Below are 20,614 nucleotides of genomic sequence, written 5' to 3'. Positions count from 1 at the left end.
AAAAATGTTTCTTAATAAGATTGTCTTTTTATTTATCATTAAAAAGGTATAAATTAAATAAATCAAATAAATATGATTTTTTGATTTTTTTATACACATTGTTATCATCACCCAACTTCAACATTGAAAGCAGAAACAAAAAGTCTTAATGTACTGTTTTATGATATGGCTTTGCAAACAAACAATATTTTTAAAAATGCACATAATCAGAACTACGTTTGAGTTTAATTTAAAACTGCGGTTCTGCAGAAGATCTTCAGTTTTTCTTGAAGAATGAATCCAGAGTGCCCGAGCTTGCACTTTGGGAGCGGGGTCTTTTCGGTGCTGGTCCCGACTGGCCTCTTGTTTTGGTCTTGCCCCGAGAGGAGTGGGCTGTGCCTGCGCCTGCTGCTCTGAGAGGATTTCTAGTGGTACTGGAAGAAGAAGAGGAAGTGATGGTTGATGTGCCTGAAGAGAAAGACTGTTGGAGGTCCAGAGCAAAATGATAGTCATTGTGTTCTGGCATTTCCCACGCTAACACCTCCTGACCACAGCGTTCACAGCTCATCAGATCTTCACTGGCCACAGTGGGAGGAGGGTGATTTGACTCCACATCAATGTCCAGTTCATTCCTTAACTCCTCACTTGCCGACTCATGAGATGCATTCTCTGAGCTGACTTTTGACTCCAAACCTGATGCCACAGCAACAATGTCTTTGGTGTCTTCCTCATCAACGGGACTCGGCATTTGTCCGTTTTCAGGCTTGTTCAGTGCTGACCCTGAAACCTGAAGGCTTTTTTCAATGGTCCTCTTGTGAAAGAAAGAGGAAATGCCTGTGTGGGGGCTGGATGAACCAATTTTGGACTGAGAAACAGGTGTAAAAGAGGAAGCAGGACAGACGGTGTCTGACTTCAACTGACTATCAGAAATAGAAGTATTGTGAAGCGAGGAAGCTGGGAGACCTTCATTGCAGTGTGTACCAGAATCCTCTTCATCATCATCATCATCATCCTCCTCCTCCTCCTCCTCTTTTCTAACCTTCTGTTTTTGTTTCTCAGCTGCCTTTTGAAAAAAGGACTGGATGGAGCCAGTTTGTTTACACGGGGAGACATGTTTTGGTTCACGGGGTGGCTGCGTTGAAGTGCTATCACTGGAAAGAAAGCCAGCAATCCCCCCCGCTGATGAAACATCACTGAATTTACTAGCTGAGAGGTATAACATGCTGAGGGGTGGAGTCCTGGGGACATGATGGAAGACAGTTTAAACAAAAATAAATAAATAAATCACAGAACATCCCTTTGGCAAATTACTTTAAAACCTCTGCAGTATCCTGTTCTAATTACCATGCAGCCTGATGGTTTCCTGCTGTGTTCAGACTCTTGATAATGGCAAAGGTGTCGCTGGATATTTTGGTCGCCTCGTAGCGCACTAAAGCACAACATCTAGAGAAGCTGCTCATCCTCTTATCACCAAGCTGACGTACACCAACTGTCAGCATTTTAGCCACTCGACCGTTCTAGAAGAAATTAAAGGAACTGAGCTGAAAATAGTTGCATTTACAGGATTTGATTGATTGATTGATTGATTGATATACCTTTATTAGTCCCACAAGGGGGAAATTTCATAAGGCTGCCGACCTATTGCACGCAATGGCGGCGCCATCTTACCCTCCGACCATACATACATTACACAAACATCACATGGGGAAGACAGGTCAGAGAGGTATAACATGGAAAAAGCACCACACGAGGAAAGATAAGGAGAAAAAAATAACTCCCCCCAGACTGAGCTCCAACAGGGAGATCAGTTTGAGAACAGAAAAAAAACACCTCTGCACATAGCACATGAAAAAAACTCTTAATACACCAAAGAAACACATGACAAGCAACAGGGGTGGGTAAGGGGTGAGAGACAGCCGATGTAGACAGTACATCCGGGCCTTGACACTAATGTGAAACCCGACTGAAGAAAAGATGGTTTAATGAGGGAAAAGAACTAAATTACACAACCAAGTATTGTGTCTTACCACTTCTCTGTCCTTGGTCAGCCTCTCCTCTAACTCAAGAGCCAGTTGATGAAGCCAGTACTGTACCTGCACAAATACAAATACTTTAAAAATGCTTGTGGAACACAGTTAAAGAGCACAGAAACATTGGCTCTACCTGCTCTTTAGTAGCCAGCGATGTCTTCCCAGGAAAGTTTTTACTGCAGCCAATGGACTTTGGAAGCTGTCTTGGTTTCACAGCTTCAAAATCAATCCCCCGGCACAAGTCATACAGCCACTGACTACATTAAACAAGGAAGCAGGATAAAGTTTAAGGTCCCTGTAGTACTGAAGGGTTTCCAAAATTACAAAGTTTCTTTTCTGAAGCAGAAGTTCAAGTTCAGAAGTTCAGAAATGTTTAAGGAAGTTTAAAAGTGCAAAACTACTTGTTATTACTTTAATAACACCATGTGATTATTTTCTTAAGCAAGTTATGTCACCATTATCAAAATGACAGTGTTTAAAGGCATTTCTGGCTCTCTCACCCTGTTTTTTCTCCAAAGTGCTGCTCCAACTGAGCCTTAGAGAAGCGAGTGAGATCGCCCATGTTCTCTATTCCCAGAGTTTCTGTGATTGAAGTTCCCAGCTTACCCCCCAGGTTACGGCTGCAGGGAAATAAATAATACAAGAACACAGGGTTTAATTTGAAGTTTTTGCTGCCACTCTGTCAATGTAAGCGATGACATAACTAAACTTACATCTTGCCAATGGGGAGACTGCTGAAAAGTTCTGTCACAGAGTCCAGAGGAAGAACAGTTTGTCTGTTGGGCTTGTTCAGACCACAGGCTAGTTTAGCCAATACCTTGGAAAAGTGAGCGGTAAATGATTATCTCTGCAAACACAGTTACCGCTCTTAGACTATTAAATAGGAGTTTATCCTACCTTATTGTGTGATATTCCTGCAGAACAGCGGAAACCTGTGTGTTTCTCCACAGCTGCTCTCATTTCCTCAACAATCAGTGCTCCAACAGTTAGCTGCAGTTCTGCAGAGCTCTGCTCACCCACTGACGGGAACGTTAAAGATTCCAGCCACTGCTGGAGACCTCTGGATCGCTGTTCCTCTGAGCACAAACATGATGTTGTTAGGAGGATACAGCCTGCCATTGTTTTTTAGCTGTTATTTTTCGACAGCTTTCTGTATCAACTGCAGAAACAACTCATTGGGTAACTGAAGTTAGCTTACAGCCTACCTTTATCCAGCACAGTATCCTCTGCAGATTCTTCAGCTGCAGGTGAACTTTGCGGGTACCCCTGGATGTAGGTAGTCCTCAAGAGCGAAGGTTCGATTTGTTTGTCAGTCATATTTTTCAGTCGCTGCTGGACAGCGGCAGTCAAATCCATGTAGGCCTCATCAATGCTAGCTCTCTCAATCACAGCAAAGCGAGACATGACCTCAATCACCTCCACGCTCGCCTCTCTGTAACTACAAAGGGGACAGAAAGAAGTTATTTGCAGTACAGCTTTGGCCACAAGAATTTAAGGCAATTTAAAAAATAATCGTAAATTTAATTAAAGACTTAATGTTGATCGAGTGTTGATCCAAAGATTTAATGTTGATCCAATTAAAAAGAGGAAGTCTCTGGGGATGTACATCAGCAGCAGCACTTACTTTGTCAAGTCTGCCTTGCCATGAGACTCACGCACTCGTGCCACCTGGAGGTCTGGGCACAGTTTTTTTGCATCATCCACCCACATGTTCCTGGTGACACCATGGGCCCTGGCCTCGTAGCTCACAGCTATAATACTAAGAAACAATAACATTTAGTCAAGGATCACAAAACAATCATAAAGTGTGAAAACATTTTAGAAGGTGTCAAAGCGGTTATCTGTGGGACATGAAGGCGGGTGAGTTGCCAACACAGAGACATCAATTCAAATGGTCAATGCAACTGAACACACGGAGTCCTGGGAACGAATTCACCAGTGGGTTACAAAAAGAGAGGGGAATGTTTAAATTCTCTGTAATCTAGTCACCATTTTGTTTGATCCAGTATTTCATTATTTCAAAATCTGCTGATCTACTGGCATTTTCTCCCCTAACACCAACTCTATGGTTTACAGAGAATGGTCTGAGAAAGAGAAAATAAACCAGCAGTTTTCTGGGTGAAAGTGCCTTGTGCAACTAAGAGGTCAAAGACTAGACTGCTTCACGCTGATAGGAAGGCAACAGGAACTCAAATTCAAATAACCACTCAACTAAGTTATGCAAAAAAAAGCATTTTTAAACACAAAAAACGATGAACCTTGAAGCAGATGGGCTACAGCCACGGAAGACCACAGCAGGTGCCATTTCTGTCAGCTAAAAAACAGGAAACTAAAGCTACAGTTCAGATGGGCTCACCAAAATTAGACAAGAGAGGACTGAGAGGACTTATAGGACAATGTTCCCTGGTCTGATGAGTTCAGATTCAGGCTGGTGGAGGTGGTGGTGTAATGTTGTGGGGGATATTTTCTTAGCACAGTTTGTGCCCCTTAGTACAAACTGAGCATTGTTTAAACACCACGGCCTACCATGTCCATCCCTTTATGGCTACAGTATAACCATGTTCTGATGGCTATCCAGCAGGATAACACACCAGGTCACAAACCTCAAATCATTTCAAACTGGCTTCTTGAACATGCCAGTGAGTTCACTGCACTCGACGTTTGGCTTTTACATCAACCTGTTGACTCTATGCAACAAAGAATTAAGGCAGTTCTGCAGGTAGGAGTACGAACAGGATGTACCTAAAAAACTGTCCACTGAGTGTATGCATAACAGCGTAAGGAACACCAGAAAAAAATGTTTTCGTAACTGCAGCTCGGCTAGGTGTTTCAATTGCGTCGATCACAAAAACAGCATCTCTGTGTCAGAAACTCACCTGCCTCCTTTCCACGTCTTGTACTGGGCCACCACACAGGTAGTATTCCTCAGAGCTGGATTCAGCCTCTGCTCCACCTGCACGTAAAAGCAGTCCATGTCTACTAACGCCACCACCCTCTCCTTCCCGTACTCCATTGTTAACGATGAAAATCTATCGGTGGTGTTAAGATATATGTCCGCTTCTTGGCGAGGCTGTTAATTCACAGCTGTCATCAGAACTGAAAGTTCGGTGGACTTGAACGGACCGCCAAAATACACACCGATCGCTTTGCATTTCGAGGGTTACATGAATACGTCATCAACAGTCGACGAAGAAGTCCCTCGCTAATGTCGTCACCATTGAAGAAAAAGGGCGTTTATCAATATGCGTACTTGTGCGTACTTGCGTTCTCGTGTACTCGTGATACGTCATCAGTCGGAGACCAAGTACTGTTCCAATTCGAAGTACGCATCACGCCGAGAACGCGAAAAAGTCCCGGATGTGTTCTCGATCCGCCCATTTTATCGAGCATGCATCGGTGTAGACTTGGGACAGCTATATATCCCAGAATGCATTTCGTCCAAAACTCAACAGCGGACTCCCGGCACATCGCCCCCCCCCCCCGCTCACGGTCTTCTCACTACTCAGGTTAAAGAAACCCCAGCAGCTGTCTATAGTATTGAGTGTCCACTAGAATAGAAATAAAAGCGTTCTAACATCTCACCTGCTTGTTTTTATTAAGGTATGTACACGTATGTACATGTACACTATTTTTATTAATAGAGGTTTCACTACTGAGGTTAAAAATGATATATAAGTCACGTAGATCACTTCTAAATGTTAATGTTTGGTTTATTTCAGTGTGTTATTTGTTCCTGAGTAAACCGGTTTGGCTGTGATTAAAGTTAAGCTTCATAACATGTTACTCACAGTTACATTAAGAGGGACGGCAGTAAAACTCCGGACCTGTGACATCATCACGTACGCTGGTGTTCCGACTGTACAAATCACGAGTCCGTGCTCGCGTACTTGAGAATTGAGAAACGGCCAACGAGTCCGTGCTCGCGTTCTCGGCGGGTACGTACTCCCGTGCGTTCTCGGCGGGTACGTACTCACCGAGCACGCGAGTACGTACTCGCGTACTTGGGCATTGATAAACGGCCAAACAGTTGCCTGCACAGCGAAATTAGCTAGCAAGACCACAAAAGTGCAAGAAAGTGACAAGTTGCAAAAACATCAATATATACAAACACTATATACACAATGTGTAAGTTACAAGAAACACTGTGGGGGTGTATACAAGGGCATCCATAATATAATATAGTAAAGTCAGGGTGGAAGGGCATTTAGTCATTAAGGATAGTGATAAAACACTTGCAAAATATGGAAAATGCAATGTATTAATAGTGTAATTTTGAAGTATTTTAAAAGCTTCAGTCTTTCTTTTTCGCCTTCTCCCTTTAGTGACCACCAGTGCAACTCCTGACATTCTCTATACTTTGCCATCTACACTACATCTTCTTAACCTAACTCTGCCCCTTATTCTTGAAAATTGGTACCAGTAAACTCCTTTTTTACATTCCTTTTTCATCAGCGCCCAGGCATCCTCTCACTGTCCAAGGTGTAGGAAAACAATATGGTGAATAAGTCCACTGCCCTCTCTCCTAAACATCTCCATACTTCCACAGGTCTATCCAATGGACCAACTGCCTTTCCAGTCTTCATCCTTTTCATAGCTGCATTAGCTTCCTCCTTACTAACCCTCTGCACTTTCTCATGCGATGCTACAGTTCCCCTCTTCGGACCTTTCTCTAGATGCACAAAGGAACAGCACAACTTCTTCTGGCCTTCTCTATACTTCTCTATATTCTAAAAGCCACAGTAAACATTTTATGAATCTGTGGGCTATCTTTAAGTAAGATGAAAGAAGACCTTTTTGCAGAAACAACAAAAATGAAGAGTATAGTTCATGCAACAGTGGCAAGTAAAGAAGGTGTTTGGCTTCAAGAATGCTGAAGAACTAGTTGGAGTTACTTCAGTCTCTTTCTGAGGGCAGATGTACCCAAGATTGTTAAGATCTGATTGCTGAGGACAGAGTTATTGCATGGCAGTCTACAGAGTGCTCCAGTAAGAGGTAGAACTACAGAACTCAGTAAGAGACCATGGGTGAATAAGTCCACCTCTTCTTCTAATGACTGACATAAAAATAAACATATATAGTGAAACAACACAAATGATCTACTAATAAATTTCAGAAATGAATATATTTAGATAAATTCCAACAGATGTAGTTATGGGCTATTGTAACTATCAAAACAGGTTTGATCCAATAGCTCTCAAATGGGAATCCTCATTAAAATCATTATCTATTCATTTGTCTCATTGTATTGTTAAAATAATAAATAATAATAAAATGTTATTAGATTTCAAAAAGTCAGACAAACTAGTTTATTCCTCACAGTAACCCGTGAGAGGTTTTGAACAATGTTTAACTAACATGTGACTTATAAATTATGCAAATTATGAAATATACTTTTGATAGTTTTGGGTGAATTGCAGTCAATTGTAAAAGCCCTGAATAGAGAAACACTGTCAAAAATATAAATAAAATGAGGAAGCAATCCAGGTTGAAATTTTCCCTGTGATAGTGAAAGGAGTCACTCACTCACAGCAGCTGTACCAACATGGTTCTTCTATATATTTATCACCTATTGCTCACTGGATTGCTGGGTAAGTAAGATAAGCCTCGAGCTGGTAAATATTTAACCTAAAGAGATGAGTCACTAGTGGTTCATCATCAGCGTTTAATATTGTGTTTAATATTTTACTGTTAGGCCATGATTCTGAATTTTAAAAGTGATACAGGGGACATTTTAAGGTATTAACTCGCATTAACTATTTTCTTTTAATTTGTTAGGAATTCACTGTGGAATTATTACAATGAAAAAAGTGTCAGTGAAGAAACTGGGCTCTGTCTCTATCCCATGTCAATATGAGCCACTCTGCAGAAATCATGTGAAATACTTGTGTAATGGATACTGGTGGTTAGTTTGCTCTCAAGAAATTAAAACAAGCCAAATGAAAACATCATGAAAGTTTTCCATCTCGAATGATACAAACCAAAGAATCTTTACTGTGACTATTAATAATGATCTCACAGTCAACAAGTATTTCAGGTGTGCAATGAAAGAGATGATAAGCAATATTTTCATCTGTCTGTCAGCACAGGTACAGTAAACTCTCTTATTTCAGGGTTTTAAATTCCTCGTTGATGTTTTAAACAAGACATTTCAGTGAACGACCTGGTAGAAAAAATGGCTAATGGCTGTTCTTTTTTTCCCTTCAAGGTATGAAAAGTCTAAATGTAACCCAACAGGAAATTGTAGGTTTTGAAGGAGAAAGTATGACTGCTGTGTGCTGCTATAACTATCCAGTAGAAAAGGGAGTAATGTAGTGTAGACTGGGCAGCAGCTGTAACCAATCAAATGGTAAATGGCCTGCATTTGTATAGCGCTTTACTCAGTCCCTAAGGACCCCAAAGCGCTTTACACTACATTCAGTCATTCACCCATTCACACACTGGCAATGGCAAGCTACATTGTAGCCACAGCTGCCCTGGGGCGCACTGACAGAGGCGAGGCTGCCGGACACTGGCGCCACCGGGCCCTCTGACCACCACCAGTAGGCAAACATGGGGTTAGTATCTTGCCCAAGGATATTTGGCATGCAGCCAGGAGGCAGCCTGGGATCGAACCACCGACCTTCTGATTAGTGGCTGACCTGCTCTGCCACCTGAGCTACAGCCAGGTGGCAGAGCACCATCAAGATGGATCAATAGATGGAACAGCTGTGAAAATAAATGCGAGTGTCCCTAATCATTTCACTGTGACTATGAGCAATCTGAGATCAGAGAGCAGCGGCTGGTATTGGTGTGCTATTGGAGACTTACAGATGCCAGTGCACATAATAGTTCATGAAGTTACTTCAACCGGTACGACTGCACTGCACACCAATACAAGTAAGATATTAACATAACCTTTCTGTTTTCATAAGTTGGCAAATTATCATAAAAATGGCACCACAAAGGTTTAACAAATGAGAGAAATTAAGCTTCAGGCAGTGGTGGGGCACTGGAGCAATGCAACTTATCTTATGATGGTCTTATGATGTGAAAAGAATGGCTGTAAACAGTCAAATGACCTTTTTACCACACTGATTTTATTTGGCTTTGATCACTTTCAAAATTCAAAAAATCCAAGTGACTGATTTTCATCTGCCTTGACATAAGCCCCTTAAAAAATAACCTGTGAATAATTTGGTAAGTTTGAAATAAAAATAAAAACATTATCCGAGAGGTATGAATGGGTGTAATTTATTCATTCTTTGATCCAAGGAACTTCACAAGGACACTTTCAACCACTCGCCAACATTCCTCCTCCCTTACAAACATTGAACCAAATAGAGCCCAGCCAACAACCTCAATCATACAAATCATCCTCTTGTATCCATCCTCCAGGCTGGAAGCTGATGCTGGAAGCCTGGAGGATGGATACAAGAGATCTATCACTTTTAACAATTTGCATATCCCCAGTATTAGACAAAACAGAACAAAACAAAACAAAAACTAAAGATCAAATTTGCTCCTGGAAAAGTATTCATCTTGTTCAGTTTTAGAATTGGTTTCTGTTGTTTGAAAAAAGCATGTCAGTTTTATCCTCATCTACCTTTATCTTCCAATTCCATTAAGATGACGATTCTCACATCTGTCCTCATCCTACAGCTACTGATCGTTCCTGTAACATTATTCACACGGAGGTTGAAAATGCGTAGTGAGTTTTCTAATTAAATTCTGGGATAAAATACTGTATTTGTATTTTGACAGTCTTGTTATATGTTTCAGAGAACACCAGATCTGAGGGGTGTGATGCCACTGTTGTAAGTTACAGCAGTTTATTTCCCAATATTTGGTTATAAATCTATAGTCATTGCTATCACTGGTGTAGAGTTAGCACCATAAGAATTTGGAGAATGACTTCATTTTTGTTATTTTGCTTCAGTACATCAATACATAAAAATGAAACGGTCAAGGTGAGATTCACGTGTGGTTTCAGCTGTGATTTAAAGGGTTTAATAAAAATGTTTCCATTAACTGTTTGGGAATTACGGCTGTTGTATACATAGTCCCCCATTTTTAAAGGCTCAAACTAATTCAAACTAACATAATTTTAGATTTCAGGACTGTTTTTCTTACTTGGATGAAAAACCTTTGCAGTCAAGGACTGCCTGAATTCTAGAGCCCATAGGTTTCACCAAAAGTTATATTTCCTCCATTGAAAAGCTCCGACAGGCCTTTACTGCACATGCTTTCAGTTGCTGTCATGTTTCTAATTTGATCCATCACAGGGCTTACAAACTCTTCATCATGATATGCTCAATCATGAGAATAATTTGTTAATAATTTGAACAATGTTATTGTGGCACACCCAAAATGCGTGTCCACTTTTGTGTTAATCATTTAATTTAATTTATTTAATTTGTTTATTTGTTATTTTCTGTGACTATGAAGACTCAAAAATGATTTTGGAAACATGACTAATTTCTGCAGTTATTATTTTGTCACATGGACTGTACAGAAGGACTGAAAAATGGAGCAACACCTCAGGTGGAAGTATTATTTCAAGGCAGGTGCGCGCCAGTTGCTTTAGGGCAGGGGTGCCCAATCCCAGTCCTCGAGAGCTACTGTCCTGCAGCTTTTAGATGCATCCCTACTCCAACACAGCTGAATCAAATAGTTGAATTACCAATTCGGCATGCCATCAAGTCTGGCAAAGGCCTGATAATGAGCCATTCATTTGATTCAGGTGTGCTGGAACAAGGACACATCTAAAAGCTGCAGGGCAGTAGCTCTCGAGGACTGGGATTGGGCACCCCTGCTTTAGGGGGATGGACTTCCGCCCACTATTCAGATTCAATCTGGAAGGCAAACCGAGTGCACTGTGTCTTCATTGCTCCTGAACTTTACCTGTATTTTCAGTTTAGTACTTGGTATAAGAAAAAATTCTACCACTGTCTGTTAGACGGCAAGGTTTCATCTCCATGCTAAGTTGTAAAGGAGTATGACTGTATTTGTAACAGTTACGAGCTGCCGCACGTGGACCCGCATCAGTCTCAGACAGCGGAATCGGGCTGCGCAGGCCACTAGCAGAAACGTCATGGTAATGTTTTGGTATTGTTGGTCGTGTACGCCCAGAGCATAGTCTTGCAGGAAGGTCATGCATATAGATTTATTTTCTTTTCGTTATGAAGGTTGGCACTCCCGCACACTTTACTATTTTATATAAAGTTTTTGATACAAACATGTTTTATTGCGTAAGTATAATTGAGTTTTTTGCAAAAGTATGAAGCTGTTTAATATGTGAGTGTTAACGTAACATTATAGTTTAGTATTTTATGGCTTTGGCATGTATGGGTGCTACAGGTATTAACTAACTTATCTTCACTGATGACGTAACTGCTGACGACTGATGGCAGTTGCAGAATGAATTCTGAGGAAGATGGAAACATCTGCTCATGTTCCAGTAAATGCCTGCAAACTCATTGAACAACTCTTCATCCTGCAACAAGATAATGATCCCAAACTTACTGCGAAACTTTCTCAAACTCCAAAAGGTTAGTCACCTGATAGATAGATGCTCACCACCTTTTTGATGTCTATGACAGCTGGCACTGCATGCAAGGGATATGCAACAAAGTATTAAACATGACTGCATGTACCTACCATTACTTTGTCCCAAGCACTGTTGTGCCCTAAAATGAGGTGGCAAGTGTTGTAATTGATATATGGTGGAACTGAAATGTAAGCTAACGATTATGAATTAAAGTTCAGAATGTGCACTTTAATCACATCTGCACTGTTTGATTTTAATTTTGACACTGAGAACCACATTGTGGACTTTACCAGACACTGAGCCAGAGTAACAGGAAAAGTTTTCATAAACCACAGAAATGTCACTCACGTTACCAAAGAACTGACATGCGACCACAGAAGATGATCTTGCACAATGCAGAACAGTATTTAATTTGCATGATGAAACCCTTTCACTTTCCTGTTTTGACTACATTTTTATATTTTTGTTTTCCCTGCTCCATTTTCTTTTTCAATTTTCTATATGTTACTAAGAATGATGGGGTTTGAAAAGCCACCAACCATATCCAACAGATATTGGATGTATTACTATTTACTACTTGCACTGTTTATTTTGTGAGCCAACTTATGTAAAATTACTGATTTACATAAGAGGAAGAATAACAGAAACTGCAGTGACAGCTGCATATAAAGATGAAAAAAAAGGAAGTGGAAATTAGTTTTGAAATTCAGCAGCTCGCACTGTTTTTTTTCTGTTCATTTATCGATATGGCTCTCTATGCCAGGATTATTTCTATCTTGACTGGACTAACAGGTATGAGGGGGAGGCTTTTAAAGTCATTTAGCTTGTGTATTAATTTTTATGCTGATGATCAAATTTCCAATAATAAAAATATATTTGTAATAGCCTTGTAATTGTTTTTATTTTATAGAGGTTTTTTTGAAGACATTATTTAATAAGGAAAAATGAAAATTTGAAAAAGCATGTAACCGATCAATAGAATTATTCCGCTAAAGTGCTTTATTTGTTCTGTTCATGTACAAAATATAAGCCAAGAAGAAATAATTTTTTAGCAAACAAAATAATATAATACTTTATTTGTTCTCTGCAGGAGTTCACAGCATAACTACAGTCAGTGAAGTATCAGTGGAAGCTGGGAAGTCTATCTCCATCCCATGTCTATATGAGTCCAAATACAAAAACCATGTGAAGTACTTGTGTGAAGGATATACATGGGGCTAGCTAATAGCTAATATGTCGGTTAATTTGACACACTATTATTAGCTTACTTTTTGTTGCTTTCTCTCAGTTTTCAAGCTCAACCTTTTCGCCACTTCTTCCACATTAAAGTTTTCCTACAGTGTGCATGAGCGCACAGTGAAGATAGGGGAGGGGCTGGTCCTTTGTCAGCTCACTTTTGTGAAGTGTTTTACATAGGAGGAAGAGTGATTGCAACTGCAGTGACAGTGGCATACTAAGGGTTGAAAAATAGGAAGTGTTGCACTTGGAGTTTTCAAGTGCAACAGTTCATACGATTTGGTCTGCTCACTTATCAATATGGCTCTCTATCTCAGGATTCTTTATATCATCACTGGACTAACAGGTATGTGGCAGGGGCTTTTTAAAATTTGCTTAGCATCTCTGTTGATTTTCAGTTTCCAATAGCATAAATTTGTAATAGCTTATCAAAGTGAGTTTATTTTATTAGCAAAACATTTAATTGTGAAAACATGTGGATAATCAACAGAACTATTCTATTAAAATGTGCATTTGTTTCTTTGCAGGAGTTCACAGCATAACTACAGTCAGTGAAGTATCAGTGAAAACTGGGAAATCGATCTCCATCCCATGTCTATATGAGTCCAAATACAAAAACCATGTGAAGTACTTGTGTGAAGGATATACATGGGGCTCCTGCAGATATGCAGTAAAAACAAACAAACCAGACCCTTCAGGAAAATATTCAATCTCTGATGACAAAAACCAGCAAATTTTCACTGTGACTATAAAACAGCTGGCATATGAAAACGCTGACTACTGGTGTGTGGTGGAGATTAATAATGGACCGGATCATGGAAAATATTTTAAACTGTCAGTTACCAGTTGTAAGTGCACATCTTTGTACATATTTTACATTGTTTCAAGGATTTCTTGTCACAATTTCTAACAAAAAAACAACAAATAAGTTTTTATTTTTACTAAATAGAGTGAATGTGCTCTCATTTGTTGTTAAACGTCAATAAGAAAAGATGTCTGAATTTCAATGATTTTTGAAGGGTGTTTTGTCATGTATTGTATTTTTTGCGAACTTTAAGGGACCCCCAGTCTCTATGTGGATCATCAGAGGATTACAGGATATATTGGAGAAAACATAACTATTAGATGTCGACACAGTTATTCTGGAAAAATGAAATGGTGCAGGCTGGGATATCACTGTGTGACAGGATCATCTGGATCCATAGATGGAGCAGCAGTGACCACACATATGAGCAAACCAAATGTTTTCACAGTGACCATGAGTGGACTAAAGTCAGAGAACAGTGGCTGGTACTGGTGTGCTAAAGGGGACATTCAGATACCAGTATATTTAAATGTTACTGAGAAACCAATCACTAGTAAGTACTGCAAGTTATCATAAACTCCACATATATATCGGTTTCATCCATTTATAAATGTTAGTACTCTAAGAGATATTAGGATAATGATTGTTTTGTAGTACTTTAGTAATTATTTATGTATATTTAATTGTAGCCATTGCCCCTACTGTTGCTCATAAAGTTACTGGAAATGGAACAATTAACACATTTGAAGACAAACAAGAAAGGTTTGTTTTTCAGTTTTATGTGCAGTATTTAATGAACTGTTCTTGTAAGGGAAACTGTCAAAAATTCCTTTATCCATGTCATTGTTCCTTGTTAAGCTAAATTAAATTATACATTTTGCAGAGTTCCGTTTGACCTAAAGATCCTCATCATTCCTCTGAGCCTGCTGATCGTGGCTATAATTGTAGCTTTTCTTATCTGGTTTATAATAAAACAAAGTAAGTGTTATTGAAATCCCAGCAATTTGTATTTTTTAGAAACATTTAAAATGCAATTAAAGTTTTGATTATTGTGCATTGTTACACGGTCAGTAACAGCAGTTATTTTTTACTAGAGCTGAGAAAAGCAGAATCAACCCCCACAGCAGAGGTAAGAGATCATGTGTGACAGGTCTATATGCAAAGAGTTGGGTGTGACACCAAGGCTGACAGTGTTTAATCTTACATTTTGCTCATTCTACACAGATTGATGAGGAAGTGACATACGCCAATGTAAGAAATGTGGGAAGAAAAAGAGCTGAGGTAGCCCTAACATACCACAGCGAAACATTTATATTTTAGAATATAAGTAGACTTTACAGTTCCACCATGCTTTAAAAATGTGAAAGTGTTGTCTTTCTATTTTTGTTCATTCCCAGAGGTCATTTACGGAACGTGATGGGGAAATCACATACAGTTCGGTTGTGACCATAAAGAATCAAAGTATCAAAACGGTAAATATTAAACAACAACACGATAGCAACCGCATCCTGTTTCCCACTTCCTGTGTGTCCTTTATTTCAAATCGTTTCCCTTGTTGTCCTGGTATTTTGTGTGTCACTTGGAATTTGGTCACGTTTTGCTTTTTCTTCCTAACTGTCATTTTTGTTTCTGTTCTCCAACAGGGTGAAGGAAAAGGCACAGAAGTTACATACAGCACATTAGCTACTCTCCACTGAAATATTTAAATATTATAACTTAGTTACTTGGTTCCTTTTTTTCTCATTTTTAACTGTTGTTTAACAAACTATATTCCTGCATATTTGCAAAGGGAGTCAAAGAAGCATTGATCTGTTTGCTCTTTTATTAAGATCGTTGACATCATTCTTGTTTTTTATTGTAATAAAGAAGCATTGCAAGCATCAACAATAATGGCTAATCCTGACTTCTATCATTAGGGTGTGTGAGAACTCTCAGTGTATACCAAACATTTTTGTCTTTGTTGAATGAGAGTGGAGTGATATACTATCTGGAAAGATTAAGCATGCAGTCTGCCTTTACGTACATTTTTTTAAACATAAATATGTGTGTAATGAGTCATTCTGAAGAGCTCACTAAATTGGTACTGCAGTGGTATTGTAACAGGATGGCACCCCTGCAACAAGTCACTTTGTTAAATTTCCTAGACATTTCAGAATCAGCTGTAAGTGAGCACAGTTGTGGCTGTCTTCCTGATGCAATCATGGATATTTGTTGTTTCATCCTGAACACGATTCTGACACACACTAATCCTCAGCCTCCTTCCTTCTACTTAGCCTACAGTCTCAGGGTGCTATATTTGGGATAAAACCCTCCATGCATAGGACAGAGTCAGTGGCATCTAACTTCTCCTTTGGCCAGCTTATTATCCCAGCAGGGTATTTGGTGACTGGCAGGGTGCAGGTGTTGATAGCCCCGCATCTTTTTCTTCCCATTCAGCTGAGTCCTCAGGACTTGACTTACACTCTGGAGGTATTTGGCGGTTGCGGCTTTCCTAGTAACATCTTCATGGTTCCCATTTGCCTGTGAGATTCCATCGTACTCATAGTTATCCTCAATGTCTGCAGTGTTGCCTTCTGGTAGTGCAGTCCCCTCAGGGCTGGACTGGGGAAAAAAATCAATATGGCTGGTGGGCCATATATCTATATATTATACATATATAGATATCTCTATGCATTTCATTTTGTTTAACAGGTTTTAATCAGTTTGGTACAGTTGCTGCTATTTATTTCTTGGTTGCACTGTAGAAAGTCAAAATTTGAAGCTACACTTTAGCTCTTAGCAGTGGCTCATGGTTAAAGTAGCCATTTATTTAACCCAAATCCTTGAATCTCTCATATCCTATTTATGTCTTTCCATCTATACTCTTACTCTTTAATTTCATCTTCCTTCGTCTCTTCCTCACTTCTCTACAGCTGGTGCTGGCAGCAGCAGCCTCCTGTCACTGTGAGACCTGGTTACGAGTTGTTACTGGTACTACTGTTCACCATGCGGTAACAGCCCCACAGCTAATATGTCGGTTAATTTGACACACTATTATTAGCTTACTTTTTGTTGTTTTCTCTCAGTTTTCAAGCTCAACCTTTTCACCACTTCTTCCACATTAAAGTTTTCCTACAGTGTGCATGAGCGCACAGTGAAGATAGGGGAGGGGCTGGTCCTTTGTCAGCTCAATTTTGTGAAGTGTTTTACATAGGAGGAAGAGTGATTGCAACTGCAGTGACAGTGGCATACTAAGGGTTGAAAAACAGGAAGTGTTGCACTTGGAGTTTTCAAGTGCAACAGTTCATACGATTTGGTCTGCTCACTTATCAATATGGCTCTCTATCTCAGGATTCTTTATATCATCACTGGACTAACAGGTATGTGGCAGGGGCTTTTTAAAATTTGCTTAGCATCTCTGTTGATTTTCAGTTTCCAATAGCATAAATATTTGTAATAGCTTATCAAAGTGATTTTATTTTATTAGCAAAACATGTAATTCTAAAAACATGTAGATAATCAACAGAGCTATTCTATTAAAATGTGCATTTGTTTCTTTGCAGGAGTTCACAGCATAACTACAGTCAGTAAAGTATCAGTGAAAACTGGGAAATCGATCTCCATCCCATGTCTATATGGGTCCCAATACAAAAACCATGTGAAGTACTTGTGTGAAGGACCTAAATGGAGATTCTGCCGCGATGTAGTAAAAACAAACAAAGCAGACCCTTCAGGAAAATATTCAATCTCTGATGATAAAAGACAATTTATTTTTACTGTAACTATAAACAATCTGACAAATAAAAACACTGATTACTGGTGTGTGGTGGAGATTAATAATGGACCGGATTATGGAGGGCATTTTCAACTGTCAGTTACCAGAGGTGAGTTTCCATCTTTGTTAACATTTTAAAGTGTTTGTTATTAAAAGTTAATAGAAATAGACATGAAGTCTAAATTGCCAATGGTTTTTCAAATCTGTATTTTTTGTCCCTTTATCCACTCATTATTTTATTTATTTAAATTTTTGTCCTTGAAGGTATCCCCAGACTCTATGTGGATCATCAGAGGATTACAGGATACATTGGAGAAAACATAACTATTAGATGCCACCACAGTAACTCTGGAGAAATGAAGTGGTGCAGGCTGGGCAGGAACTGTGTGACAGGATCATCAGGATCCATAGATGGTGCAGCAGTGACCGCTCATATGAGAGACCCAAATGTTTTCACAGTGACCATGAGTGGACTAAAGTCAGAGGACAGTGGCTGGTATTTGTGTGCTGAAGGGGACATTCAGATACCAGTATATTTAACTGTTACTGAGAAACCAATCACTAGTAAGTACTGCAAGTAATTATGAACTTGACATGTGTACAAGAGATGTTAGCACAATCATTGTTACGTGTATGAACTCCATCCATTTATAAATGTTAGTACTCTAAGAGATATTAGGACAATCATTGTTGCAGTACTCTAGTACTGACTGTTGTTTTGTTGAATTATAGCTACTGCCCATACTTTTACTGGAGATGGAACAATTACCACATTAAAAAATGAACAACAAAGGTCAGATATCTTTTGTATTTGCAGTAGATTTAGCAACAGAACTGTTCTTTTGTCTAAAAATCTTTTATGCTAAACTAAATTATGTGTTGTCAAACTGCATGTTGTAGAGCTTCATTTGACCTCAAGATCCTCATCATCCCTCTGAGTGTGTTAATCTTTATTGTAATTGTGGTGTTGTTCATCTGGTTGATACTGAGACACAGTAAGTCTTGTTAAACTTTGATTTAAATCCATACAGTATTTACTTGAATTTATGCATTATTGTTGGCTATTTTGCATTGTTAACACAGAGTCAGTAACAGCTGCTTTGTATTTTTCTAGAGCAGAGAAAAGCAGACTCATCAGTCACAGCAATGGTAAGCTATACTGGTTTATTTCTCTGTGAGCATGGTACATGATTCTACAAGAATAGCTAAATTAACTGATAGGGAAAACTTTTATGAGTACAGTTTTGCAAATGTTCTAATTATTTTCTGTTTTTCAATGCAGGCCAGAGTGGAGGTAGCATACGCTGAAGTTAGACCCAAGAAAAAACACTTAGGCAAGGTAACCAACTGCTGTCCTATCAAGAAATCAAGTCTAAGATTTTCAGTGAATACACTGACATCAGAAAGTAAAATGTCTAATTGATCAAATTAATCTTCCAGTATCATCTTGATGCATGCTCAATCATCCAGACAAGGAAATCCCAAAAAGTTGAATCTGTTTTATGTCCAGATGAACAGATTCAACTTTCTGGGATAATCTCCATATAATAATCTCTCATTTAAGACTTTGTATAAAAAGAGTTTGGAGTAACCAGACTGACACTGTTCGGTCTTTCTCTAAATTACATTTTGCTTATGCTACGCAGGTGGACCAGGAAGTAATATATGCCAATGTGGGAAACATTAGAAGAAAACAAGCCGAGGTAACCATAACATACTACAACTATACATTTCTATTTGAGTATAAGCAGACTTTAACTTTTTTTTTCTTAAAGAATGACAGAACTGTAAAGTGTTCTGTTTCCACTCCTTTTGTTTTCCCCGCAGATGTCACTTCCTGAAAGTGATGGGGAAATCATGTATAGTTCAGTTGTTACCATAAAGAAACAAGAGGGTAAATATTAAAAGACTGAAACCAAACACACACGATTTCCCACTTGCTTTTTCCTGCTTTTCAAATAATTTAGCTCATTCTCCTCATAAGACATGATTCGCTTTAAATTTGGTCACCTTGGTCTTTGCTTTTTCTTTCTAATTTTCACATTTTTTTCTGTTCTCTGTTCTCAGGGTGAAGCAAAAGACACAGAAGTTACGTGCAGCACATTAGCTAATCACTACTGAAACATTTAAATATTAGAACTTTTGGCCTTTCTATCTTTTTTATATCTACCTTTTACTGGAGTTTTTGCAGGATACAGTGTTTTCTTTTGCTGTCAGCACATCGATCACTGAGCCATGCAGTATGCCTACAATTTAGAAAGATTTGCATTCTCCAAAGAGCTCACTGAACTGGTCCAGTAATGGTATTGTAATAGGATGCGACTGTTGCAAAAAGTCAGTTTGTGAAATTTCTTCTCGCCTAGGTCTTCCACAATCAACTCTAAGTTATGTTATTGCAACCTGGAAACATTTTGGAACCACGGCATCTCAGCAATGCATTGGTAGTACAGCAAGATTGCTGAGTGCTTCAAGGCATGGGTTTCTAAGTTTCTGACCAGGGTTCTGAGTTTTCCTGGGTTTAACTATAATTTGTGGTTTGGATTTCTCATGGATCATGTTTTTTTGTGTCTTGTTTGCTTTGTTTAGAGTTTTTGCTTTAATTTAATCCATTATGTTGTAAGACTAGTTTATTTTATCTTTTGCACAGAGCTGATTATTCATGTCTTCCAGTTCATCCAAATCCTCCCTGTGTTTCCTTGTCTTGTTAAGTCTGTCCCTGTGCCCCATTTTATTTACTTCCTGTTTTGCTTTGTATAATCTGTTCCTCGTGTGTGTGTGTGTGTTTAGATTTATGGACATTGTTTCCTGCCATTCAGTTACTTTTCTGTCTGCTATAAACACACTCTTAAACCTTGTTGAAAGAACGTCCCAGAAGAGTCGAAGCTCTTATAGTTGCTTAACTGTCAATTTTGTTTCTGTTCTCCAACAGGGTGAAGGAAAAGGCACAGAAGTTACATACAGCACACTAGCTACTCTCCACTGAAATATTTAAATGTTATAACCTTTTTCATTTTGTGTACCTGTATTACTGGAGTCTTTGTCAGACAAGTGCTGCAATGTGTTATCTGCTCTCATCAGCTTGTTATATGATTAGTTTTTTCTCACTTTTAACTGTCGTTTAACAAACTATATTCCTGCATATTTGCAAAATGAGTCAAAGAAGTGTTTACCTGTTTGCTCTTTTATCAAGATCGTTGACATTAATCTGTTTTTTTTGTAATAAAGAAGCATTGCAAGCATCAACAATAATGGCTAATCCTGACTTCTATCATTAGGGTGTGTGA

The 20,614-nt window shown here is 39.0% G+C and overlaps 2 protein-coding genes across 8 annotated transcripts; one reads left to right on the top strand and one right to left on the bottom strand.

Annotated features, from left to right (window-relative positions):
• Window positions 1-73: 73 nt before the first annotated feature.
• On the bottom strand, window positions 74-5,216 carry polh (polymerase (DNA directed), eta). The gene is made up of 10 exons (XM_031756972.2): window positions 4,886-5,216; window positions 3,634-3,768; window positions 3,215-3,447; window positions 2,907-3,085; window positions 2,723-2,826; window positions 2,510-2,629; window positions 2,143-2,266; window positions 2,007-2,072; window positions 1,324-1,496; window positions 74-1,217 (listed from the first exon to the last, which is right to left on the bottom strand). Exons 1-10 carry the CDS (start codon window positions 5,020-5,022, stop codon window positions 257-259), a joined length of 2,232 nt encoding a protein of 743 aa, XP_031612832.2. The 5' UTR covers window positions 5,023-5,216; the 3' UTR covers window positions 74-256.
• Window positions 5,217-10,826: 5,610 nt separating this feature from the next.
• On the top strand, window positions 10,827-20,614 carry LOC120432765 (polymeric immunoglobulin receptor-like). Of its 7 annotated transcripts, none has more exons than XM_039621815.1 (11): window positions 12,230-12,327; window positions 12,626-13,117; window positions 13,299-13,619; window positions 13,830-14,129; window positions 18,063-18,123; window positions 18,231-18,325; window positions 18,445-18,479; window positions 18,613-18,669; window positions 18,977-19,033; window positions 19,158-19,224; window positions 19,398-20,602. In XM_039621815.1, the coding sequence occupies exons 2-11, from the start codon at window positions 13,072-13,074 to the stop codon at window positions 19,400-19,402; spliced, it is 1,044 nt and encodes a 347-aa protein (XP_039477749.1). In that variant the 5' UTR covers window positions 12,230-12,327; window positions 12,626-13,071; the 3' UTR covers window positions 19,403-20,602. The 7 variants fall into 7 exon arrangements, with proteins under 7 accessions (XP_039477744.1, XP_039477749.1, XP_039477745.1 ...); XM_039621811.1 differs by lacking the exons at window positions 18,063-18,123; window positions 18,231-18,325; window positions 18,445-18,479; ... (1 more) ...; window positions 18,977-19,033; window positions 19,158-19,224 and adding exons at window positions 14,266-14,338; window positions 14,460-14,554; window positions 14,671-14,705; ... (1 more) ...; window positions 14,974-15,048; window positions 15,220-15,254 and having other exon boundaries at window positions 20,295-20,598; XM_039621810.1 differs by lacking the exons at window positions 12,230-12,327; window positions 18,063-18,123; window positions 18,231-18,325; ... (3 more) ...; window positions 19,158-19,224; window positions 19,398-20,602 and adding exons at window positions 10,827-11,536; window positions 14,266-14,338; window positions 14,460-14,554; ... (2 more) ...; window positions 14,974-15,048; window positions 15,220-15,463.

Source organism: Oreochromis aureus, linkage group 13 (genome assembly GCF_013358895.1).
Source record: "Oreochromis aureus strain Israel breed Guangdong linkage group 13, ZZ_aureus, whole genome shotgun sequence".
NCBI classification, from domain to species: Eukaryota; Metazoa; Chordata; class Actinopteri; order Cichliformes; family Cichlidae; genus Oreochromis; species Oreochromis aureus.
The sequence above is the reverse complement of the archived record's forward strand: the minus strand, read 5'-3'. Positions and strand labels throughout refer to the sequence as shown.

Excerpts from the sequence above, each read along its gene's own strand:
- LOC120432765 (XM_039621811.1), top strand. The coding sequence starts at position 13,072 with ATGGCTCTCTATCTCAGGATTCTTTATATCATCACTGGACTAACAG. Across the intron at positions 14,339-14,459 it reads TTTGAAGACAAACAAGAAAG|AGTTCCGTTTGACCTAAAGA; the intron begins GTTTGTTTTTCA and ends TACATTTTGCAG. Across the intron at positions 14,706-14,800 it reads AATCAACCCCCACAGCAGAG|ATTGATGAGGAAGTGACATA; the intron begins GTAAGAGATCAT and ends CATTCTACACAG.
- polh (XM_031756972.2), bottom strand. The coding sequence starts at position 5,022 with ATGGAGTACGGGAAGGAGAGGGTGGTGGCGTTAGTAGACATGGACTGC. Across the intron at positions 3,086-3,214 it reads GGATACTGTGCTGGATAAAG|AGGAACAGCGATCCAGAGGT; the intron begins GTAGGCTGTAAG and ends GTTTGTGCTCAG. Across the intron at positions 1,218-1,323 it reads GGAAACCATCAGGCTGCATG|GACTCCACCCCTCAGCATGT; the intron begins GTAATTAGAACA and ends TCATGTCCCCAG.